The 26,823-nt window shown below is 35.6% G+C and overlaps 1 protein-coding gene across 1 annotated transcript; it reads left to right on the forward strand.

The window, feature by feature from the left end:
- Window positions 1–3,967: 3,967 nt before the first annotated feature.
- MED4 (mediator complex subunit 4) lies at window positions 3,968–23,378 on the forward strand. The gene is made up of 7 exons (XM_081282902.1): window positions 3,968–4,126; window positions 9,767–9,833; window positions 12,706–12,876; window positions 15,384–15,441; window positions 18,516–18,602; window positions 20,050–20,181; window positions 22,014–23,378. The coding sequence occupies exons 1-7, from the start codon at window positions 4,002–4,004 to the stop codon at window positions 22,184–22,186; spliced, it is 813 nt and encodes a 270-aa protein (XP_081139028.1). The 5' UTR covers window positions 3,968–4,001; the 3' UTR covers window positions 22,187–23,378.
- Window positions 23,379–26,823: the final 3,445 nt, after the last annotated feature.

Here is a 26,823-nt window from a genome sequence, read left to right on the forward strand (position 1 = left end):
GTGACACATACTCTGTATCAGGCATTTTCTGTTCTCATTCGTTTTATTTTTAAAAATCTCTACAGCAAAGAAACAAAAAACAAACAAACAAACAAAAAACCCAAAACTCTACAGAGCCATTAGATAGAAATCTTAAGCAAGGAATAATTACATAGTTGTATGTGATAATAGCATAATAATGTAAGCACTGAGTATTGATTTAACAACAACAACAACAACAAAAATGAGTCCTGCCTACTGAGAGAATAGAGGAAGAAAAATGGGACATGGAAATAAATACATTTATAAGTGTTGAATAGAGATATAGAATATATGCATATTACTTAAAAATATGGGAGCAAAAGGTAAAATAAAGTTAAAAATATTGAGAATTGTCTCTAAGATAGGATGTGATAGGATGTGATGTAGCAGGTAACTTTTATTTTCGTTAGAAGTTTTTGAACACAATTTGATTTTTTTTCTTGCCAAAGTTCAGAATCATTTATTTATTTATTTTAATTTAAATTTTTCTTAACTGACATAAAAACATAAAAATTATGCATATTAATGGGATAACAGGTGATGTTTTTGGATCAGTTTACGAATATCTATCTCCATAAATCTTTTTTTAAAAGAGAGAGTGAGAGAAGAGAGAGAGAGAGAGAATTTTTTAATATTTATTTTTTAGTTCTCGGCGGACACAACATCTTTGTTGGTATGTGGTGCTGAGGATCGAAACTGGGTCGCACGCATGCCAGGCGAGCACGCTACCGCTTGAGCCACATCCCCAGCCCCTCCATAAATCTTTATCATTTCTTTGTGGAGAAAACATTTAAAATATTTACTGCCAGCTTTTTGAACAATTTGACTTTTAAACTATGCGTACATGTATTTGAAGAAAATTAAAAATAAAACAAAAGACTTATACTGGATGCAGCTGTCTATCTTGCTGATTCTTAGGGACTGGTCTGGTTGAGTTTCTGCTTGCACCCCCAACTCTCTACCAACTATTTGTAGCTTTTCCCCCCAGCCCTCAGAATACGAAGCTGTGCATTTGACAGTGTTTGCATTTGGATGAGAAGTTCCCAATCCTTTCTCAGTACATAAAGACGTATTTTCATTAAAAAGAGGTCAGAATAACCAAGAGGACAGACAGCTAGGGGCATGACACATGCCTAAAATCCCAGAGACTCTGAAGGCTTAGGCTGGCAGATTGAAAATTTGAGATCAGTCTCAGCAATTTAGCAAGACCCTGTCTCAAAATAAAAAATAAAAAGGGTTAGAGATGTAGCTCAGTGGTTAAGTGCCCCTCAGTTCAATCTCTAGTATCAATCAATCAATCAATCAATAGCATAGACTCCAGGTTTCATTCACTGTACCTCAGCTGGTCTCTGAATCTCTTTTCCACCACTTCCATTATTTGAATCACAGGGATAATAAATGTACTTATTTCATCAGAGTGTAATGAAAACTAAATGAGTTAGTATTTTAAAGTACTTAAAGCAGTGCTTGGCATGTTAAACAAATAAATTTTCACAAGAAGGGATTAGCATCCTCTTTGGATGTATAGATTAATACTTTATACTTGAAGTTACTGTGAATTCAGGAATGCTTAACAAAATAATTCAAATTTTGTTAATCACACCAGGATCTGTGCAAATTGCATGAGAGTTTATTTGTGGGAGATGCTGTTACTTTCCAGTCTGTAGATACTGTTCAGTGTGCAGATGAATTTGCAATAAATCTGAGGAGGCTTGGAGTTCATAATACACATACATCCTCCATATACTGATCCTCAATGTCTGCAAAGTAGCACCTGTAATTGGTCATAAACTGCTTCGACCCTGCCCTGAATTTTTATGTGGAAGCTATACCAATATGATCTCTTCTCTCCCTCCGCAAGAAATGTGGTCCAAGATGAGCCTATAAGAACTGAGTAAACAAAACCAACGCATACTGTAGGAGTTTGGCATCCTGGAAACTTAACATAAGAAATTATTGACTAGGATACTGGTAGGATAATGCTCAGAATGCAATTAGAATTAAATAAGTTTGTATTTAATTTATTCCATTGCCTGAGAATTGACTGCATTAATAGTGGAGTTAGCTCAGAGCAGAAGCGGGGGATGGTCAGCAAACAAAAGGTGTCTATGGGTCTTTTGCATTGTTTAGGGGAGAAGGCACCTGACCTATGAACCCAAACATTCCATCTCCTTAACACAAATATCCATGCACTGTGAAGATACATGGACTAATTACTGCATCATTAATTTTTTAAACTGTCTTCATTTATTCTCATTCAAGTTCATTAGACAACATGCTAATGATAACTGGCTTTTCCCATAAAGGTTTGTCTAAGAGAAAAAGGTGCTTAGTATTATTACTTTTCATTTTCATAAACTAGCATTCTGGATTATGCAGCTGTTACCATGAGCGAATTTACGCAATGAGTTCCTTAGGGAATTGTCAGTTATAGGTGCTCAGAAGGAGTCAGCATTTAAATGAAAGATGATAGGGTGAGACTTGTGTCTGTAGGTGGCATCTTCATCTTGTCTTTTATAACAGCAACATAGCCCAGGCAGAAACCCTAACTCTCAATAGAGTTGTAACTCTGGGTTTTCATGGTAAGGAAAGTTCCCTACTTCATTGATCTCCCCAGGAAAAGTGTGCTAAGGTGTATTTTTAGCTTTGACACCCAGTTCTGGTTTTAAATCGGTGCTGTATCAATTATTTACATTTTTCATTAACTGCCACTCACATACTATATTGACTCATTCAGTTCAACAATCATCCATCAATGATCAAAACATTTTGTTGGGAGAGGTATGGGTACAGAGTTGAATTATAAAAATCACAGAAGTGACAGGGCCAGTAGTGTATGCCTATGATCCCAGTGACTCCTAAGGATTGTAAATTAGAGGACAGACTCAGCAATTTAGTGAGACCCTGTCTCAAAATTAAAAATGGGTGTTGGGGCTGAGGATGTAGCTCAGTGGTAGAGTGTTCCTGGGTGGTTCCATTCCCAGGAATGAATACACACACACACACACACACACACACACACACACAAAATACCCGTTGAAGCAAACTTAGTGTCTATTGTCAGATATATGGATAAGCAAAATATGGAGTGTGTGTGTGTGTGTATGTGTGTGTGCATGCTTGTGCACGCATACACACACAATAGAATATTATTCAAACTTAAAAAGGAAGGATATTCTGACACATGCTGAAACACAGATGAACCTTGAGGGCATTATGCTAAGTGATATAAACTAGTGAGAAAAAGATAAATACTGTGATTCCACTCATACATAGTTCTTAGAGTAGTCAAACTCATAGAGTAGTGGCTAGGGGCTGTAAGGAGGTTAGATAGGGGAGCTGGTGTTTCATGAGTATAGAATTTCTATTTTACAAATGAAAAAAAGAGTTTTGGGGATGGATGGTTGCTTAACAGTAGGAATGTCTTTAATACCCAGTTAGCACTATATTTACAATGGTTAACGACGGTAAATTTTATGCCACCTGGGTTTTCCTGGGGGGTGGGGGGACATGGCTCCTGTTCTAAGGTGCCTACCGCAGCCTCCCAGTGGGGCCCAACAGGAGGAGGGTTGGAATAACATGATGGAGTTACAGACTGAAGAGAGGTTAATACGGAGGAGACACATCTCATATGAAGAAACTGACGCAAAAGGTAGACAATTAAGTAATACCCTAAGATGCTTAAAACCTGTTGATCAGAAACCTCTTATTGCTGCTGGAAAAACAGAAGTCCCAGGAGAACCAGTCCACGCTGTCTCCTGGTTTTGGTCCAGCAATTACTCCCAGAATTTAGATCCAAGAAGCCCTCCCTAAACCAGCAGATGGCGCCGGCGCCCGCAGTGCACCTCCAGAAGCACAGAGGACGCTCTGGCCTGGCCTCTCTACCCCTCGCCTCGGCGATCCTTTTTTCCGCTTTCCCAGCGTGCCTCTCGCGGCGCCAGCGCATACTGCGCGTGCTTCGGTTACTGGCCCGCTGGAACATGGCGGCTTCTTCGAGTGGAGAGAAGGAGAAAGAAAGGCTGGCGGGTGGCTCGGTATCGTCTGGCGGTAACAGCACGAGGGAGCGGCTGTTGTCTGCTCTTGAAGACCTGGAGGTCCTTTCGAGGTAATGTTCCGGCCTGAGAGCCCAGATAGAGCAGGTTCCGGGCCGCAGAACTGACTCCGGGGTGTTTTGCGTTGGTCCCTGGGAGTCAGTTGGGCGGGTCGAGCTCAGGAATCTACGGTGCACAAGTGTCCCATGTGGGGGTCTCCATTCTTCCTGAACTCTTGAACACCATTTTTTCCCCCCGCTAGAGGACATTTTAGTAATTGTAGTGACTCTGGAACGCTAAGAACCGTGGAGGATGTTAAGAAATCGCTGGGTCTGAGCCCCTTCGTCCACACTCACCCAACAGTGAAGAAATGCCTCGTAGGTACCTAGCGCTGGGAGACAGTAGAGAGGGAGGCTGGAGGCCGCAGTGGAGGTGCTCAGTGTCAAGAGGGAGACAGATGTGTAAACAAGGACGGGCACAGGGGCTGTTGTTAGAAGAAAGGTGAGCACAGGGACCGGGTACCTGTTCCGGCCGTGGTCAGGGCAGACTTCCTGGAAAGGGCTGCTTGGGAAGAGTTCGCCAGACCCATTAGGAGGCAGGGAGATGGCACAGCAAGTGCAGAAGCCTGGGAACGTGAGTTTGCCCGATGTGGTGGAATTTAAAGTTGTTTGTGTTGGCTGAAGTGTTGCCTGTGTGGCAGAGATAGGAGATAAATGGGATGTCATTGTCCATATTCGTTTACCTTTCACGATAAACCTTTCAAATTGGAGGCTTTCTTAACGGCTTTATTTTAACATGGTTGTTAAATTGCATTACTTCTGTTTCCAGATTTGCCCTTTCATTCCTATCCCACTGTCACGCAGGCCCCTAACAGTTTTACTTGCTTTCATACTTCTGTATTTTATTCTTCTGTTATAACCAATATTAGATTGTGTGTTTAAAAGGGCATCTCATATCACTTTCCTACTAAAAATGATATTTGGTAGAGTACCATTGTCCAATGAGCTGAAGTGCCAATACCTTAGCCACAGATGGACTGAATATGGTTATATGCACTGGTGGTCTGATAAGACCATAATGGAGCAGAAAAAAAAATTATTACCTAACGACTTCTTAGCTACCCTAACATTGTAATGCAAAACTTTACTTATATGGTTATCATGATGCTGGTGTAAACAAATCCATTGTACTGCTGGTTATAGAAAAGGATATCACGCTTATCTACAGCTGATATCTATAGCTGATAATGAAAAGTAAAGGACATTGTTACTGTGTATTCTTTACTGTATGTTTACATAGATTCATAATTGTTTTTCCTTCTTTGCTGGAGTTGTAGTTTGTTGTAAAAGATCCATGAGCTTCCTTATTAGCTAATCTTAAATGAATGCTCACATTTTTTCTTAGTAAAATGAAACTAGCAAGTCAGTATTTGGAGTAAGATATTTCCAGTAAATTATTCATTCCTTTGTCCTGTGTAACCTGGCTATCTTTGGGACAACTAATTGAAGCTTTGTTTAGTTCATATTGTTGTTTTTGTAAGTTATTAAAATTTACATTCTATAAATGTCACCTAGTCTCCTGCTTTTCTAAATAGGACTGGTGCTGATATGAAAAATTCAGTATGCTCAGCTTAACCAATGCTTTTAGAATGATATTTTAGTCACAGTTTCTGAGATACCTTGGAGAAGTAGCCACATAGTTCTGATACAAATTTGTGTTTCATTGAATTCCGAACAATTAATGATTAATTGGAAAGTACTGTTTCTCATGTATGAGCCAGTTTTTCCAGTTTGAATTTTGTACAGTGTTCTACTTGAAATACTATTAATCCTTTTTTTCTGGAAGAATTCTCACCTGAAGTTAAATTTAATACTTGTTGGCTTCTAATATCTTTGCTAAGGAATTTTGGTAGTGTAGTTGAGTGTGAAATTAGTCAACTTAAAATGTTCTTTACTTTTTTGTTGTTGTTGTTCATTTTGACAAGCCATATAGTATGGATGGTGGGGGTCAGTTTTTCTGTAACTCTAATCTCTGTGAAGTGACACCCTATTTAAGAGGTAGCTGCTGCTGTTTGTTTTGGGTACGTCTTATTAAAAATTTTTCCCTTTGAATAGTCACTGAACTATACTTCTTTTTACTTTAAAGCCCAGTAAGTTCATTTCTTGCTAAGCTTTAATTGATGTAGCATAATTTTTTAAAATAACGTGTGTGTGTGTGTGTGTGTGTTTTGTATTCACCAAGTTCAGTTTTTTCCTGAGCCTATCCATCAAGAGTAATGGTCTTTTTTTTCCTTATTTTTATTTTATTTTTTTAGTTATAGGTGGACATAGTATCTTTATTTTGTTTATTTTTATGTGGTGCTGAGGATCAAACCCAGTGCTTCACATGTGCAAGGCAAGTGCTCTGCCACTGAGCTATAATCCCAGCCCCAGGTTAATGGTCTTTATATGTTGGACAACTCTGTAGTCAGCCTTGAGATCTTGTCTTTGTGTTGACTACTAGGTTGGGTTTCTGAAGTGTGTTTTTCTGATGCTTTCAGATTCTGTGGGTTTGCGTATACTTGATATTCATGTACTCTGCACTTGAGATAGCATAATATTTGTTTTCTTTCTTCTTTTTTTTTTCTGCTTCATTGCGAGTATAGCATTTCCTGTTTGAGATATATTTACCCACAGAAGTAGTAAATCATTTAAAATTTTTCTCAAAAACCTTTTTCTGAAACTTTCTTCTTCAACTCTCCAGCTGTATATGATCAGCTGAGGTGCTGAGTTTTCTTTTGCTTTCTTTGAAAGAAACTGTAGTTCTGTTGTTCTTCTCCAGAGGTGCCAGAAAGACTGGTTTCTCTTTAATGTATAGTCTTCCTCACTGTATGGATTGACAGATTGGTTTCTTCTTTCTTCAGGTATTCTGCAATCTGTAATAATAACCATAATCTTGTAGTTAATTTTTCTTTGATTTTTGGATGACTTATCTGCTACCGTATTTGTTCATCCCTAAAGAATGATGTGGATAAGTGAAAATTTACTTCTTAGGATCCTGAAGATGGTTGGATGTTGGTGGTGGTAGTGGAAGAGATTCACTTACTGGTTTGCCATCTCTTGGTCATTAGAACTTCTCTACAGAAGTTTAACCTGTTTGTACCTGAGAACTCACTGTCCTTTAGAAACCATGTTGATAGGAGTCCTGAGTTTTCCACACCGGGCTCTTAATTATTTACCTATAATTTACTTGAAGTGTAGTGCCACCAGTAAAATAGGCTCTAAATTCTATGTTAATTATAGTCTCTGGGGGAAGGTTTCTGGATTCTAATTTGTTATGCCAGGAATAGACCTTCTTCCTTTGTGTCAGGGCAGGGCTCTTACCTTCACACCTATAACCAGAGAATGGGCAGGGAAGTTCCTTCAGCTTGTTTTCATAATTAAGGAGGACAGAAGTTTTTTCTTTGTCCTAGGGACTGCTATGGAACAGCACTAAATCTTAGCTCCCCCACCCCCCGACTCCTATACCTAAGGTGAGCCCTTGGAAGACTTTCTATAAATGTTTACTCCCAGATTTGCAAGAAAAACAGGAAAAGACTTATTCTCCATTTCCCACTACACTCTCCCTTCCCTAATTACCACTACTGTACCTGAAACCACCTCTTATGAGGTTATCATCTATTACTCATCTCTGGGGTCCAGCAAAAGGTTGATATAATTCTTCATGTAATGTCACTTTAATTTATCAGCAAGTTCTGTCAGCTCTGCCTTCCAAGTATATCCTAATCTGTCCGTGTTCTCCCCATTTTTATTACTAAATCCTAAAGGTTACACCCTAGTCAAAACTATTATCATCTTTGCCTGCAATACCTAACTTGCTTCCCATCCTGGCCCTATTACGGTCAATTCAGTGGTTGTTTAAAAATGTAAACCAGGTCACAGGTTTCCTTGTTTAAAATGATTCAGTGTCTCTTTGCATTCAGAGTGAAACACTAGTCGTGTACCAGTACTATGACTATAAAGTCCTACAAACCTACCTTTTTTCACTTAGTATCCCTCTCCTCAGTGTTCAGAGGATCTTTGGGCTACTGAATTAGCTGTGTCTTCTGTTCAGTATTCTTTCCTCCCAGAGCTCAAGGCTGGCTCCTGTCATTTAATTTATATCTTGCCTCAAAAAAAAAAATTCCCTTAGAGAGGCCTTCCCTGACCATTCAGTTTAAGTGTCCAACTCACCTTGCAGACAGTCTTTAAAGTAACACTCTGCTTTATTTTCCATTCAACTTTTTATCATTCTGGCTTTATTTCTATCTTCTGTATTAGAATTTAAGTACTATTGTTCATTTTTATAACCTAAGCATCAAGCAAATGCTTGGCACATAAATATTTGATGAATGAGTAGATGAATGAATGAAGACTTTGCATTTCCATATCCACTTTTTTCACTCATTAATTAATTCATACACAATGATATGGGGAAGTAGTGGAGAGAATTCAGTTTACTTGGCACCAGTCAGAAAAATGGTATGAAGCTAGTAGGAAAGAAAGGCAGGTAAAAATACTGTGGCAGCTAAGGAGAAGGTTCAAACATTAGGTCTAACCAGAGCAGTGTCAGGTAGGTAGCCATGAAGCTGTCCTCTCTCACATAATTTTGAAAACTCCCAAATATCAGAAAGTTTGAAAGTAATACAAAATATCACCTGTTAATATTTTTCCTAATTTCATGCTAATTTTCATATAGGAAAATTGGCATATCTATTAAGATGGAGTTTTTTAAAGATTTTTTTTTTTAGTTGTCAGTGGACCTTTATTTTGTTTATTTATTTGTGGTGCTAAAAATCGAACCGAGTGCCTCACACATGCTAGGCAAGGCTCTACCACTGAGAGTTTTGTTATAAGTAAGCATCCTTCTTACCTCGTGGATGTTTAGCTAGTAAATTCAGTTAAAGTGGAGAATCATTAAAAAATGATTCATGCATTCCTTAATTGCTTTGTTTTACTTTAAAACAAAAACTTATGTTTCATTGCTTATCTTTCATATAAGACAGGAGTCAGAAAGCTCTTTGGTAAAGGGTCAGATAGTAAGTATTTATGCTTTTTCAGGCCATATGGTCCATCCTGCAGACTACTCAGCTCTACCCTTGTAGAGGGGCAACAATCATGGACATACATAAGTCACTAGGCATAACTGTCTTCCAAGAAAACATTGTTTACAAAAACTGCAGCTTGCTCAATTTGGCCTGCAGACCTCTGATGTAGGTGTTTTCCACTCATAATGCATTGTCCACATTTTCTACTTGGTTTTCTTTGAAGGGAAATGAGAATTTAGCCTTTCATCAGGCAGACTTTCCTTGAGCTTTTCTGACTTTTCCCTGGTTCTTCACAGTTGTCCTTTGCAAACCTCTGTCGAATCTTTATAAGCATTCAGCTTAGGTTTAATGGAAAGGCTTCTTTCTATTCATAGTCGTATTTTATTGGCATTTATGTAATGGATATATATAACTGTGGCAATAAGTAAAACTTGTATAAATAAGTTAACACACACAATCAAAATCTTGGTGAGAGCGCAGTGCGGCTGGTTAGACATAGTCACTACAGGGCAGCAGCCATGAGTGTCCAGCATGCTGTGAGTACATTGAACCAACTTGGTTGGCTTGAGCAGTTAAGGAAATTTCTATTGTATTTACTTTGCCAATTTTTAATTTTTTTTTTTTGTTTTTGTTTTTGTTTTTGTTTTAGGGAACTTATAGAAATGCTGGCTATTTCAAGAAACCAAAAATTGTTACAGTCTGGAGAAGAAAACCAGGTAGGTGGTTTCTTAATTAAGAGTGTGTGTGTGTGTGTGTGTGTGTGTGTGTGTGAGAGAGAGAGAGAGAGAATTTCTGTTTCCTATTTTTGGTTACTTTGTGTGGGAACAGAAGGTTTTTCTTGAAACCTTTAATATTTCCTTTATATCACATAAGTTTAATTGTGCTTAAAAATATTTTATTATTTACCCTTATAATTCTAGTTATAGATTTTTATTTTGTCTTTTGAATTAGCCAACAAAGATTTGTTAAATAGAAATTTAAATAATTTGTTAAATCAAAAGGAATGTTCTCATAAACTTAGCTCTTTATTGTATGCATGATTCCCTTTAATGCAACTTGAAAATGAATGGAAATACAAGAGCATACAACTGTAAATACAGGTTATTTTGTGAGTGTTGAATTTACAGGTATTTTTATTATTTTTTTAATATTTTCCAGTTTTCTTTAGTGCAAAGATTTTTTTTTTCTGATTCTGAAATGTTTTAGGAGGTTTAAAGGAATAATAAATTTTATGTTTTCCCCACAGTCATTTTAAACAGAAAATGAATGGGGAAGATTAACCTTCTTTAAAAAGAGGTAAAAATATAAGAGGAGACAGTATAATAGACAGTATAATAGACTTCCCCATCATCTGCCTCATGATTATCTTAGTTTTATCTTTCAGCATGCTTTGAGGGCAGAGAAATTTGATGACTCAATAGAGTAGTGTTAGAGAACCTGTTTTCTTTGAGGGAGAGGGAATTCAGATAAGGCCACAAGTGAGAGAACCTTAGGGATGCAGTATTATGGTTTTTGTTTTGTTTTTAGAAAAAGAAAAGATTGAACACATTTATTGTATTAAGATACCTCATCTCAAATAGTCTTTTAATAAATACCTATGAGATTAAGTAGGAATTTAACTTCAACCCCTGTGTGCAGCAAATGAAATCTAAGTCCTGACTTTATTTCCTAGGCACTTATTAAATGCTTGCTATGAATCAGGCACACAGAGATTGTTCAGAATGCAATCAAAATAGAACTAAGACCTGTATAATCAGCACTAACCTTCTTAAAGTTTTTAAGGAGTAGCAATTCTGCCAATTGTTTTCTTGTACTTAGGACTATGGATTCCTGTGTTATTTTCATTGAAACTGGTAAATGTTAGTGAGGCATATACCCATTTGAGAGTTTTCTAGCCACTGTTTTATTTGAATTTTTATAATTTCATATAGAACCTTAGAGTTAGAAAGGATCTTAATGATCTTCAGTTTAACCTCCTGCAAGATTGAGCTCCAGGGTGAACAAATGAACTAGTGGTTATGGGAAGTGGAACTAGAACCTGGGTTTTCTGACTTTAGTTGAATAAATTTTCCCTGCTGAGCAAACTGAAGAGAGAATGTTTTTCTCCAGTAGCATACAAATTAGGTAAAACTGTAAACTTCTTGAAAGTTGTAATGGAACTAATGTGTACTATTTGCTTTGATAGAAATGGAAACTTAGCTTTTACCTCCTGTGACTTGGGAAAAATGGGAATTATTGGTCTACTAGATACTATAGTTTATTTTTTTTTTACCCCAGAAAAAGCTTTAAGTTGTTATTTGAAATATTCTTAATACATGGATAGAATTTGCAGCTTAATTTTCTGTCTTTTATTGGTAGAGGTTCTTTAAAATTAGAGGAATTTGATGTCAAAAATAACTTGAAAAAGCATGCCTGCAGATATTAGTCTTCAGTGAATTTTTTAAAATAGTTTAAAAATTGATTTTGGATATTTATTTATTGGGGGTGGTTGTAGATGGATAGCATGCCTTCATTTTATTTGTTTATTTTTATGTGGTACTGAGGATTGAACCCAGTGCCTCACATGTGTAAGGCAAGCACTCTGCCACTGAGCTACAGCTCCAACCCTGATTTTGGATTTTTGATAGCCATTTCCTTTCTGAGGTTTTATTAAATAAAGTGAGACTTGCATCTTAATTCTGTAATAGGTAGTGATGGCAGTAACTAGCCTTTGCCAAGCTCTCTGTATACTTAACAGAGACCCTTTATATCATGAGTCCTCAAATAATTTATATGATAGGTACTACTAGTTTATCCCTTTTTCTAAGCGGGGTAAGTCTGAGGAGGTAAAGTCTCTCGGGCTTGGAGAAGTTGGTGACTTTTCCTAAGTCACACTTGTTAGCAAATGAGAGACTAGAAATTGAACCCCAGACTTTCTGTTTTATGCATTTTAACCTTCATAGCCTTTTGCCTTATCCATTTAGCACCTATTTATGCATATAATTACTGTACTTTGAAATTACTCTTTTTTAGACCATATTTATCCTAAGCAGTTATTTTTTTTCTAATATATATTCATACAAAGTATAATTATAAGAGTAAGTTCTTGGTGCCACCTAAAATCATCTCAAATACCAAATAATGGAAGAACTTCATTACATTGTATTTTTAAAATATTTTTTAATTGTAGATGGATACAGTATCTTTATTTATTTATTTTTATGTGGTGCTGAGGATGGAACCCAGTGCCTCATGCAAGCAAGGCAAGTTTTCTACCACTGTGCCACAACCCCAGTCCATCATTACATTGTATTTTAAAGAATAAACTTAAAATTTTTTTTCTTCTCTGGGAAATAAATAAACCTGCTTATTTTGGCATATTGCTAGTTCTGAAAGACTAGTTTTGCTTTGAACAGAAAAAGTAGAAAATCTTGATATTAAATCTGCTTCCCAAAATAATCATTGGTAGGCTATTTTTATTATTAACATACTGTTTTCAGAGATGTTAAAATTTTATAGTCTGGCTAATTCAGGAATGGATTCTTTGTCTCAGTGAAATGTAGCCTTTCAATTTTCTATTGTCTGATTCAGTCAACTATTACATGACAGGTCCTGGAATTATTAATTCACCGGGATGGGGAATTTCAAGAACTAATGAAATTGGCACTTAATCAGGGGAAAATCCATCATGAAATGCAAGTTTTAGAAAAAGAAGTAGAAAAGAGAGACAGTGATATTCAGCAACTACAGAAACAACTAAAAGAAGCAGAACAAATACTGGTAAGTTGGCAGTTGGTTCTTAAAGAGAAAGGGATGTTATTAATTTATTTCTGAAAAATAGCTCTATTGTAAGTATTCTGAAGAGCAAAAACCTTGACTTTCGAAGTCTGAAAGTGACATTCTGTGAGTAAAGGCCATTATCATTTCCTTTTATACTTACTATTTTCAGATAGTCTGAAAATTAGTAGTAAAATTGTTACTTTCTAACTACATTTTCATGATTTAAAGATTTCATAATATTGAATTGTAGAAATGAGAAGTTTTACTTTTATCCTGGTCTAATGTAAGTTTTAATTGTTAACAGGCTAAATCTGCAGTTTTTAAAATATTTCAAAATCAGTAAAAATATGTACTACTTTCATAAATTTCATAAATTTACATTAATTGATTTGGTCTTCTATCTTAAACCAGGTGGGATTTAGATAATCTGTGAAAGATGTTTAATCTTTCCTTTGCTATTCTTGGCTACTATTTTGAAGAGGCAATTTATTTGCTGCTATTATTATTTATATATATTTTTTAGTTGTTGATGGATTTTTACATTATTTATTTATATGCGGTGCTGAGAATCAAACCCAGTGCCTCACACATGCTAGGCAAGTGCTCTACCACTGGGCCACAACCCCAGACCTTATTTGCTATTATTGGCCCAGTTTGTTTACTAATACTAACTAATGAATTGCAATTTTATGGTAATACAGAAACAGCTGAGTTTGATTTTCATATGGATCAGTCATTGCTGGCATTCTTATCACTGTTGAACCCCTTCAAAAATGTGTCAAAACAGATTCCAGAATATAGTCTGAGCAGTTCAGGGATAACTTAACCAACCCTACTGAAGAAACACTCTCATGCTTTTTAAAAAAATATGTCTATAATGAAATCTGTTTTTCTTTTGAAAGTAATATTTGACTATCAAAAGAAATTATAAAAGTACAGAAAACTGGAAAGAAAGAAAAATTACCTTTAATCCCACAGCTTGTATAATGCCACCATTCACAGTTTGACCTATTTCCTTTGAGTTTCAGTTGTATTTGGTATTTTACCTTATTGTAATTAGCAGGGTGCTGACAGATTTTCAAGTACTTTTTCTTGCAACTTGAATGTTCATTTTCCATATAATTATATCCTTCTTGTTTAGTTTTTAAGTTTGTGTTATAACAAATGTTTTGACGAATATCCTTGCAGATAAAGGTTTTTTCAGAATTTTGGATTATATTCTTTTATTATTTTTTTAATATGCTAGGATTGAACTCAGGGGTGCTCTACTCCCAGCCCTTTTTATTTTGAGACAGAGTCTCACTGAATGCTAAGGCTGGCCTCTAACTTGGGATCCTCATGCCTCAGCCTCCCAAGTTGCTGGGATTTATAGGCACACCCCACCATGCCTAGCTTGGATTTAATTCTTTTGATTAGATTTCTGAAAATATGATTATTTATGTGCACAAGTACCATGAGAATGGATTTTTTTGGTTAGATAATAGCAACTCAAATTGAGTACTTAGGTATTAGTCCCTATTCTTTACGTTTTATATGCATTATCTCAATCTTCGTAACAATTTATATAAAGTCGGTGCCAGTATTCAAATGAAGAAAAACAGGAAATGAGTAATTTGCCTAATGAGGCTAAAAAAGGAGAAGGGAATTAAACCTAGATCTCTCTGACTTCATACTTTTAAAAATACCTTTATTTTATTTATTTATTTTTATGTGGTGCTGAGGATCGAACCTAGCTCCTTGCACATACTAGGCGAGCGCTCTACTGCTGAGCCACAACCCCAGCCACTGACTTCATAACTTTTAACCACAGTGTTTGTAGCTGAGGATATGCATATATTAGCTTAACTTTATTTTGCCTGTTGGTGTACCTTGGGTGATGAGGTGTTGCTTTTGTGATGACAGTCATTAAATATTGAGGTGATATATAAATGAGTAAGAAAATCAATCCAAGAATGTTGTTTGTAAACTAGAAAAACTTAACATCTATCCTTCAATTAGATGCAAGAATAGGAATTCTTTGTGTGTATGTGTGTGTGTGTGTGTGTGTGTGTGTGTGTGTGTGTGTTTTTTTTTTTTTTTTTTTTTTTTTTTTTTTTGCTGGGGATCCAACCCAGGGCCTTGTGCATGAAAGGCAAGCACTCTACCAACTGAGCTATATCCTCAGCCCCAAGAATAAGAAATTTTTAAATGCATGATCTGTGTCTCTTTTGCAGAGATGATAAATGACAAAACAAATTAGCAAATCATTCAGTTTACACCTTATTTCTAACAACTATTTGTGTGTGGCAGGCTGGTTCATGGGTTCATGAATATAATATTTCTTATAGTAAATATAACTACCTTAAATGATATCAAGTGGTGTTTCAGAATATGAAGAATAAATTTGGGGGATTTTCAAATTTAGCAGATTTTTCCAGTGAATATAAGTGATCTTGTGAATTAAGCCCAAAACTATGCCTGACAAAGGTGAAAATAAATCATACTTCTTTTAATGTTGTTTAAATTAGGCAACAGCTGTTTACCAAGCAAAAGAGAAACTCAAGTCAATAGAAAAAGCAAGAAAAGGTTAGTACCATGGCAAGACTGGATGACCTGAGAAACCCGAGTTCTTGTTTCAAGAAGCTGATGAGAATATTACTGGTAATCATTTGCTGCTGTTGAAAAGATTCCCAAAAAGTTTTCATTTTAAAGTGTGTGATGTTCTACCACTGTAGGAGGCATCCTTAGGGAGGTAGAAGTATCAAATCAGATGATAAGAAACAATAATAGGAGGCAATTTATGGCTGTATATGCAAATGTACAATAAATGGTGTATAAAATTGTTGAGAGAAGGAAATGAGAAGTGGGATTTGAATTGGATCTTGGAGGGCAGGATAGAGAGAATGAAAGAGAATGTCCATTGGACAATTTATATTGGGATATTTTGAAGTCAGAGCTAGCAACAGCTTTGAGATGTAAGCCATATTTAGTGATGTAGGGGTCCAGAGAGCCTTCCTGCCCTGGTCTCCCACTTTGTTATCCCTCTTTCTCTTTCTTTAAATATTGAATCAGGAGGATCTCAAATTCAAAGCCATCCTCAGTAAAAGTTAGGTACTAAGCAATCCTAAATACAAAATAGGGCTGGGGATGTGGCTCAGTGGTCAGTTGCCCCTGAGTTTGATCCCCAGTACCCCCTCCAAAAAAGTCAAATTACTTGCCTTTCGTGACTTGTAAACTTGATTTACATTTAATCACCTCAGATTTATTGTCTAATTTTCTTTCCTCTTTCTTTGGGAACTAACTTTCTGACTGTTACATATGAAAAAAATAGCTAATATACTGTGAGAGATGGGCCAGGCTTCTCTAGTAGGAAACAAATCTCCAAAACAGGTGATTGAGACTAACTTTCTGAAATCTAGCCCATAGTTTTGAGTTATTTTTAGTCCTCAAAATTTTCATACACTTACACAGTTACTTTGTTAATGGAAACAGATCTAAAGTTTATAGAATGAAAAGTTGCTCTAACTTCTCAGAGGTAACTGCTGTTGATATTTGATGTGTGTATTTCCAGATTTTTTTTCTAGATCTGTGAATATGTATAATAAAAATGCAAATACACACATGCACATATAATAAAAATAAAAAATTAGGTTATGCTAGACATATTCAGCAACTTAACTTTTCATCTAATAAATATGTTGTATACTTTTCTCTGGGTCTGTTCAGAGCTTAGAGCCATGTTAATCACAAAGAATAGTATGAACTGTCTGCTGATTTCATAGCTTAGATGATATTGGGAAATAAAACACTGTTTTCTCAATTTAATTTTTATCCACTGTTGCTTCCAGAGTAATGATATTTGATGGTAGTTAATAATTGAAATTAAATTATTAAGCATTATCATAGTTATTCTCCCAAATTTGTGTCTGTCAGTTGATTTTGCTGAATGAGTAATCTTGTTCCTTAGTTTGAAACTATGTGTAACTGTGTATTACTCAAACTAAGGAACAAGATTACTCAAGATAACATGCATATGTATGTGCATATGTCTGTAAATAAAATTTGGGAAGGCAGCTGGCTGAGATTATTCTATTTTCAGATATATTTTTTTTATTGTTGGTCGTTCAAAACATTACATAGTTCTTAATATATCATATTTCACAGTTTGATTCAAGTGGGTTATGAACTCCCATTTTTACCCCGTATACAGATTGCTGTATCACATCAGTTACACTTCCATTGATTTACATATTGCCATTCTAGTGTCTGATGTATTCTGCTGTCTATCCTATTCTCTACTATCCCCCCTCCCCTCCCCTCCCCTCTCCTCCCCTCCCCTCCCCATTTCTTTCTCTACCCCCTCTACTGTAAATCGTTTCTTCCACTTGTATTATTCTTCTCTTACCCCTCATTTCCTCTTATATGTAATTTTGTAAAACCCTGAGGATCACCTTCCATTTCCATGCGATTTCCCTTCTCACTCCCTTTCCCTCCCGATTTCCCTTCTCACTCCCTTTCCCTCCCACCGCTCATCCCTGTTTAATGTTAATCTTCTTCTCAAGCTCTTCGTCCCTACCCTGTCCTTGGTTACTCCCCTTATATCAAAGCAGTCATTTGGCATTTGTTTTTTAAGGATTGGCTAGCTTCACTTAGCATAATCTGCTCTAATGCCATCCATTTCCCTCCAAATTCTTTGATTTTGTCATTTTTGAATGCAGAGTAATACTCCATTGTGTATAAATGCCACATTTTTTTTTATCCATTCATCTATTGAAGGGCATCTAGGTTGGTTCCACAATCTTGCTATCATGAATTGTGCTGCTATGAACATCGATGTAGCAGTGTCCCTGTAGCATGCTTTTATTAGGTCTTTAGGGAATAGACCGAGAAGGGGAATAGCTGGGTCAAATGGTGGTTCCATTCCCAGCTTTCCAAGAAATCTCCATACTGCTTTCCAAATTGGCTGCACCAATTTGCAGCCCCACCAACAATGAACAAGTGTGCCCTTTTCCCCGCATCCTCTCCAGCACTTGTTGTTGTTGGACTTCATAATGGCTGCCAATCTTACTGGAGTGAAATGGTATCTTAGGGTGGTTTTGATTTGCATTTCTCTGACTGCTAGCGATGGTGAGCATTTTTTCATGTACTTATTAATTGATTGTATGTCCTCCTCTGAGAAGTGTCTGTTTAGGTCCTTGGCCCATTTGTTGATTGGGTTATTTGTTATCTTATTGTCTAATTTTTTGAGTTCTTTGTATACTCTGGATATTAGGGCTGTATCTGAAGTGTGTGGAGTAAAGATTTGTTCCCAGGATGTAGGCTCCCTGTTTACCTCTCTTATTGTTTCTTTTGCTGAGAAAAAACTTTTTAGATTGAGTAAGTCCCATTTGTTGATTCTAGTTGTTAACTCTTGTGCTATGGGTGTCCTTTTGAGGAATTTGGAGCCCGACCCCACAGTATGTAGATCATAGCCAACTTTTTCTTCTATCAGATGCCGTGTCTCTGATTTAATATCAAGCTCTTTGATCCATTTTGAGTTAACTTTTGTGCATGGCGAGAGAAAGGGATTCATTTAAGTATGATATGTGACTATTGTACATGTATTTCTAAACTTGTATGTTTATTAGACTAAATGGTCACATTGTCCCCTTCACCCTCAGGTGCTATCTCCTCTGAAGAAATAATTAAGTATGCACATAGGATCAGTGCAAGCAATGCTGTGTGTGCCCCACTGACCTGGGTTCCAGGTAAAAATACTTCTAGTTGTATGTGGTTTTGAAAATTTTTAGGAGTCTGAATACAAAGGTAGATTTAAATCTAAAATGGGTTTATCCTTAAAAACATCTGCTAATGAAGATGTTTTCATATCTTTAATGTCTTATAAATAATATATGTTTTCTAAATTTGGTTTTCTATAAAGCCATTTACACCTGTAACTGTATTTCTTCTCTTTTTTTAAAAAAAAAAAAAGTAGCAGGGCACAGTAGCACATGCTTATAAGAAATCCCAGCGGCTTGGGAGGATGAATCAGGAGGATCTCAATTTCAAAGCCAGCCTCAGCAACCTAGCAAGGCCCTAAGCAACTTAGTGAAAGACCCTGTCTCAAAATAAAATTAAAAAGGGTTGAGGCTGGGGCTCAGTGGTTAAGTGCCCCTGGGTTCAATCTCTGGTAGTTAATAACTTAAAAAATACAGGTTAATATGTGATGTTTCTTAAGCAATAGATTTATATGCTTATAAAACGTAGCCTGTCCAGAAGCTAATTCTTAAGAGCCATTAGGATTTCACAAAGAATCTAGTCTGAGAAGCTGACAATCTCAACCCTCTTACATGCTAAATTTAGACAAAGCGCTGAGCACCCAATAGCAAACACAACAGGCCTAGAAAGAGCTGGAATAATTAGAAACAGCAAAGAGAGTAACAAGCTTCAATTACGTTGACCATGGATAAACTATAAGAGATTTATGGTAGAGCTTCTTTGGAGGAATAAGAGTGTTATCTCAACTTCTGAAATTGATGTTTTACCATGATAAAAGCATGAAGGGAAATACAATTTTGGGGGGGAGTAATCTGGAGTTGGTAAGAAACATTACTAAAAAGTTGGTCCAAATCTGGCCCTGTTTTTATCAACCCCAGACTGCCATTTAGTATGCTTTCATAATGGGAATGACATTGCTCCTGATAGTCTACTAGGTAATTACGGGAATTAATTTTTAAATGACAAGATCAAAAAGATAGAAAAAGGTTTTAATTTAGACAGCCCTTCCAATAAACATTTGAGTCCTTCCTATCTTAAAAGTATCCTGATTTCTTCTCCCTCAGAATATATATCTTTTTTTTTTTTTTTTTTTTTACTGGAAAACGCAGTTAAGAATTGAGAGCAGTATAATTTTCCTAAATTGTCATTTGGAATATTTTCTAAAATGACTATCTTCTCATTTTGTTTCATATAGATAATGGTGTATTTTTGGGAAGATTCAGAGAAGAAACCAAAAACATGTATTTTATTATGCTTTCAATGGCAATTGATAAGATGACCTCATTCCAAAATTTAAAATGTGGCTTGAGTTTTTTATTGTGGATCAAGGAAAATTAATACTTCAACAAACATTAATTGTTTACATTAGTAATTATATACAATTATTTGTATATAAAATTATATATGATTGAATTAAAAGTAGTCTTTAATTTTTAGGGGACCCACGTAGACCATACCCAACTGATTTAGAGATGAGAAGTGGATTATTGGGTCAGATGAACAATCCTTCCACTAACGGTGTGAATGGTCATTTACCAGGAGATGCCCTTGCAGCAGGCCGACTGCCAGGTAATGTTAATCAGAGGAATGTTTTCTAACAGACTAATGTTTTTCAGAGATGACAGTGATGGGCTGTTTGACTGCAAACATTTGAGATTCTAACCAATTTATTTTGATAGCTGGTTCTCTGCCAGTTTATCCTGCTCTCTGCCTATTCCATTTTAAAGACTCATTTCTACATGGAACTTATGAAATTAGTCTTAGCTGTTTCTCTCTCTCATCTGTTAATATTCCACCACTTTCCTCGGGCATTAGATCTCTACATTTTTATTGTTATTGCTCTAAACATTATTTTTGTAGTTGTGAAATAGAATAATAAATACATATTTTGTAGATAACTTGTTTGATGTAGCAGAACATTGTAAAACGGAAAAAGTCAAAAGGAAAAATGTATCCTTTCTGAAGCAGTCACTTTAAATATTTTTATTTCCTTTTTTAAATCCCTATATCTTTGCACTGTTTTAAAAATAGTGCTATAGATACTGCTTTGTTTGCTTAACATTACATTTTAAGGATATTCTTATGTTATTAAAAATGCTTTATATGCATTATTTAGCTACCTAAAGTACAAATTTTGGGCAACTGTGCATATATTAATCTTAGGTACTCCTGATCTTTCTCACTGTGATTATACTGGGTTATATGCCAGTTACAATTTAGTAACTGGAGACAAACCACACCAGTTATTTGAGGAAGGAAAATTGAAAGAATTAATAACTATAGCAGGGTATTTCTAAGTTGTCAAGAGAGCTGCTTTTTTTTTTTTTTTTTTTTAAATAAGTACAGTAATAACAGACATGGGGAGCTGCTGCCTCACGTAGGCCCAAGACACAGAACCTAAGGTAAGACAGAGTAGGAGAGGTTTTAGTACAGCTGTGTCATTCTGTGGCAGAGAAGTCAGATAAGGTTTTTGAGACCAGCACTTACAAGCAGGGAATTACGCACCAGGTTCCAGGGAGACTTAACTGGGAATCCACCTATGGTATTATGGTGAAAACTACCAGGAAACCACCTTTAAGGATGCCACTGAAAGTTGCTGAGACTTGAGCACCTCTTGACCAGCCAGGCCCTGGAGAAGAAAGGGGGAGGGGGAACCCCGCCCTCTCCAGTCCCTGTTCTCTGGTGGTCTCACCAGTGCCCTCTACTGACAAAACTTGATATTGTGGCAGCTGGCAGAAGAGAAATGGTTTCAGAGTCCAGGGAAAGGTAGATTTGAAGCCAACTAGCATACCTGTCTAGTTAATATTATAACACCCTTGTTTAACTCTTAAATTTGACTTCTTTTTCTTTAGTCTTGAGCTATACCTATTTATGTGTTCTATTCATTTTCATAAATACAATGTTTCTTGGGCCTTTCCTTATATTTCTTATACATATATTGTCAGTCAACTGCTTTTTGATCAGAATCATTTATAATAACAGTTCTTCTAAGAAAGCATTCAATCTACATTAAATATATTATAATTTTAGTGTAGATTTTATTATTTGTTTATAATGTAGAATAATGAATGATGAACATAAGTATTTCTGCATATAATAGCATGTAATACGTATATAGATGTAGGAAGTACTTGAGTTGTAATTGTAAATGTCTTGCAAAAGAAAAAATATGTCAATTGTTTGAAGTCTTAGTTGTTTTTTTTTAAGAAACATTCCTAGTTTCTAAAAACATAGTTTTCCTTCATCTTTTTTAATTTGATCATCGTTAATGTGACCAAATGTGTATTTTAATTTTGAGCCCTAAAAACTTCACTTCAAATTATTTGCATTAAGGGAAGAATAATTAGGAAGTAGATAAGTTACAAATATAACTGTTCTTATATGCTTCTTTCTTTCTCTAGATGTGCTTGCTCCGCAGTATCCATGGCAGTCAAATGATATGTCAATGAATATGTTACCACCAAATCACAGTAATGACTTTTTGTTGGAACCTCCTGGACATAATAAAGAAAATGAAGATGATGTAGAAGTTATGTCAACTGACTCCTCAAGTAGTAGTAGTGACTCTGATTAAAACATGAGACAGCATACAGAATTGAATATTGTAGAATTCTGTTTCTTAAACACTAGCAGGGAAAGTGAATTGCTTACTTGTAAGCAGTAGCCACATAAGTATTGGCTCTGATGGAATTGTGTAGCACATTAAAATCAAAGTGGATTTTTTTTTTAAAAGCCTAAACCCATAGTTTTAGTTCTAATCCACTAGAACAAATGTTTGGGATTAAACAAAATTTATTATTAAAGAAAAGATGATTCAGTAGTTCAGTGCTGCCCTGCCTTGTTCTCTTCCAGTTGTGCTGGATTTATATATAGTAGTTCCGGAAATAAGATTTGAGGCAAATGACCCATGTACATATTACTAATAGGCGTCTAGCAATTATTCAAAAGTTATTTTTTTAAAAAGCAGAGGATTACTGAATCTGCATCATATTTCAGAATAAAACCACTCATTTGAAAGTAAAGTCTCTTGGCTTCTGTTGCAAGAAAAGAAGAACTTGCCTCAATTTGTACTGTTTGTAATTATTATAATTTTTGTAAATAAAGTTGCTTTTGTTTATACGTTTCCTTTTTTAATTTAAATATGTTTTCAGTGTAAGTAAGATATTGCTGTGAGTCGAATGGCATTTTATAACATTTACATAGCATTCTGGAGTGAAAACATACATGATATAATGAATATATCTGAACAAGTAATTACAGTCAATGGTAGGTTTCTCAGAGGCCCACACTTGTATTAGAAGAAATGCTTTTTAATAATTGAAAATATTTACCTTAGTCTTGTCTGATTTTAAGAATAAATTGTATGAACGATTTTAGAACAGAAAGAAACTAACTCTTTCCTCTTATTCCAGATTCCCCAAAGTAATCACTCTTAACTTGTGGTTAACCTCCATATTTAAATAAGATACTTGTATAGTTATTTCTGATTTGTCAGTTTTAGTGTGTCCTTTTTCTCACTGTAAAATGTAATTAAGCTTCTGTTGTGGAACAGTAAATATAGTGAAATACAAAGGAGAAAACTATTAGCATTTTACCTAAAGTTAGTTCAATTAATATTAGGTAATATAATATTTTTCTTTTTAAAAATCTACATGGGGGGGCTGGGATTGTGGCTCAGTGGTGGAGTGTTTGCCTAGCATGTGTGAGGCTCTGGGTTTGAACCTCAGCACCACATAAAAATAAATAAATAAAATAAAGGTTTTTGTGTCATCTACAACTAAAAAATATTTTTTAAAAAATCTACATGTATACTTTTCTTTAAAAAATGACAATAACATTTCCCGAGATGCTGCTATATGTTTTGTTAGTAACCTGTATCTTGAATTGAGAATTCAGTATTTTCAATTTTTTATTACTTTTGATTTCTAGAAAAGAAAATAACATGTTATGGTTTGAATATGAGGTGTCCCCCAAAGCTTCTGTTAATGAAGGAATATTCAGAGGTAAAATGATTATGAGAGCTGAGACCGTTTTGATTAGATTTGAAAGGACTGAATGGTAACTATAGGCAGGTGGAGCATGGCTGAAGGAGGTGAGTCACTGGGGGGTGTGCCTGGAAGAGTGCATCTTCCCTATTCCGTAAGTTGTTCTCCTATGGTATTTTGATCACAGTGACGCAAAAGCTGACTAAAACATAGCATTTAAAGAAATCATAATTTTGCTATCTAGAATTAAGAACATGATATTGAATTTCTTTCCTTTTAGGAATATATTTTATGAATGGATAATAATTTTTAAAAGTCTTGCCTTGTTGGTACAGTACTAGGAATATCTTTCCATTTTGGATATGTGCTTTATAAATTTGCTGGCAGATATCCCATTATGTGGAATATGTCAAAATGTATCTGCTTTTTTATTACTGGGTATATATGATTTCTGTTGTAACATTTTATATATGAACTATTTTTAAAATGTAGGATACATTTAAAGGAATTTTTTAAAAGTTTTTTTGATACTGTCTTTTCAGTAGCTGCTATAACACATTACATGTTGGCTTAAATTAACAGCACAAATTTACCTCAGTATACTGGGCAATAATCAATAGGCCTCACTGGGCAATAATCAGTGGATAGGGTTGCTTTCTTTCCTGCAGGCTCTGAATGTTTCTTTTTCTTTTCCAGGTTTTTGAAGTTACCCTCATTCCATGACTCTTCTCATGCTTCATAACTGACTCTGTTCTACCTACTTACCCTTCCCTGTTTAAAGAATCCTTGCAATTATACTAGGCTGGATAATCCAGGATAATCCTTTTATCTAAAGTTAGCTGATTGTCAGCAACTTTATTCTGTTTGCGTGTTGCTAAAGCTATTGTGTTCTGTAGGTTAGCTGTATCAGATACATTTTCCACTTAAAATATTTTCAGCTCACAATGGGTTTATTAGAATAAACATCATAAACCAAGGATCATCTGTATAATAGTCTACTGATGGTTGGATGAGTAAGCAAAATGTGACACAGGCACATAATTGAATATTATTCAGCCTTACCAAAAAAAAAAATAATAATAATAACTTTTGAAACATACCATACGTGTGAAAGAAACCTGAGGACTTAAGGCTAAGTGAAATAAACCAGTCACAAAAGGATAAATGCCATATGGTTACATTTATATGAGGTAGTAATCAGATTCATAGAGGCAAAAAATAGGTGGTTATCAAGGACTGAGGGAAGGGGAAGTAGAGAGTGTTTAAAGGGCATGGAAAGATGAAAACAAAGCATTGGATATAGGTGGTGGTGTTGGATGTACAGCAGTGATATGATCAAAAAGATGTCTTGGTGTTATGGTTTAATATGAAGAGTCCCCCAAAAGCTTATGTCTGAGACAGTGCAAGAAAGTTCAGAAACAAAATGGCTAGAGAATCTTGACCTAATTAGTGCATTAATCCCTTGATTGGAATTAACTGGGTAGTAATATAGGCAAGTAGGGTGTGGCTGGAGGAGGTAGGTCATTGGGAGGTGTGCCTTTGGGATTTATATTTTGTCCCAGGTCTGCAGTGTCTGCTTCCTGGTGCCATGTCCTGAGCCACTTCCCTCTTCACACCCTTTTGGCATTATGTGCTGCCCTGGGCACAGCAACAGTGAGACTTCTGAAACCATGAACCCCAAATAAACTTTTCCTCCTCTAAAATTATTCTTGTCAGTTCTTTTGGTCACAGTCACAGTGGCAAAAAAAAAAAAAAAGGGGGTTAGGCTGGTGGTATAAAATGGGGCAGTCACTTTGGTAAACATTTGTTTATTCCTCAAAAGTTAAACAACAGTTAAATGGTATGGCCCAGAAATTCCACTTTTAGGTATATGTCTAAGAATTGAAAACAAGTCTGCAAAAACTTGTTTCTAGATTGGTTGATTTAGTATGCCAAAAAACAAGTATTCTGGTTTGAAATTCTGAGAGCATAAATATTTTATCTCAGTTCAATTTGTTTACTTAACTATTTACCAATACAAATTAGCTTTAATTTATAATACATAAATTTCACCATTTCATTATACAGTCAATAAAATATTAAGAAAGTACTATAAGAAAAAAGGGATGGAAAGGTGACAGATGAAGTAAATAAGGCAAATGTTGGTACTTGTTGAATGGGTTATAGGTATGTGGGGGTTCACTGTATTATTTTCTATTTCTGGTATGTGTAAAGTTTTCTTGTAAAAAAACTCCATAGCAAAAATTCCTCCCATGCCCTGTGTTTAAATGCCAGGGAATGGAAAAATTTGAACTCTTCTCAAAGCTTTGATGTTGCCAAAACTCCAATTCAGGATTGCAGATATGGAAGGAATGTTTTTTGATTCTATTATAATACTTTGAACAGAGCTGCGAGATTTAGGCTACCTGTATTAGTTTGCAAATGGTGCATACCAAAATACAATAGACTGGGTGGCTTATGCAACAGAAGTTTATTTTCTCACAATTTTGAAGATCAGAAGTCCAAGATCAAAATGTCATGTGGGGCCTGTTTCCTTGGCTTGCAGGTGGCTGCCATCTCGCTGCATCTTCATATAGGTCTTTTATCTACACACATACATCTGGCCTCTTGTATGTGTTCAGATTATTTTTGATAAGGACAAAAGTCAGAATGGAAGAGAGCCCATCCTAACGGCCTCATTTTAAACTTAATCACCTCTTTCAATATCTCACCTCCAAATATAATCACATTCTCAAATATTGGGGGTTAGATCTTCAACATGTGATCTTTGGTGAGACACAGTTCATTCAGCACATAACACAAGCTAAGAGCCTATATAAATTACTAAATGATTAAAGAATGTTTAACTTACTGAGATATTTGGTTTTTATTTTGGGGGGTTGAACCCAGGGGTGCTTTAGCACTGAGCTATATCCCGGTCCTTTTTATTTTTAGATAGGGTCTTGCTAAGTTGCTTAGGCTGGCTTTAAACTTGTGATTCTTTTGCCCCAGTCTCCTGAGTTGCTGGGATTTAGTGTGTGCCAATGTACCTGGACATATTTTTTTTTAATATTTATTTTTTAGTTGTAGTTGGACACAATACCTTTATTTATTTATTCTTATGTGGTACTGAGGATCTAACCCAGGGCCTCGCATGTGCTAGGCGAATGCTCTACTACTGAGCCACAACCCCAACCCCTGGACATGTTTTTTAAAATTTTACATTTCATTTTATTATATGTATATT

This window comes from Spermophilus citellus (assembly GCF_964194105.1).
Source record: "Spermophilus citellus genome assembly, chromosome: 1".
Lineage (NCBI taxonomy): Eukaryota > Metazoa > Chordata > Mammalia > Rodentia > Sciuridae > Spermophilus > Spermophilus citellus.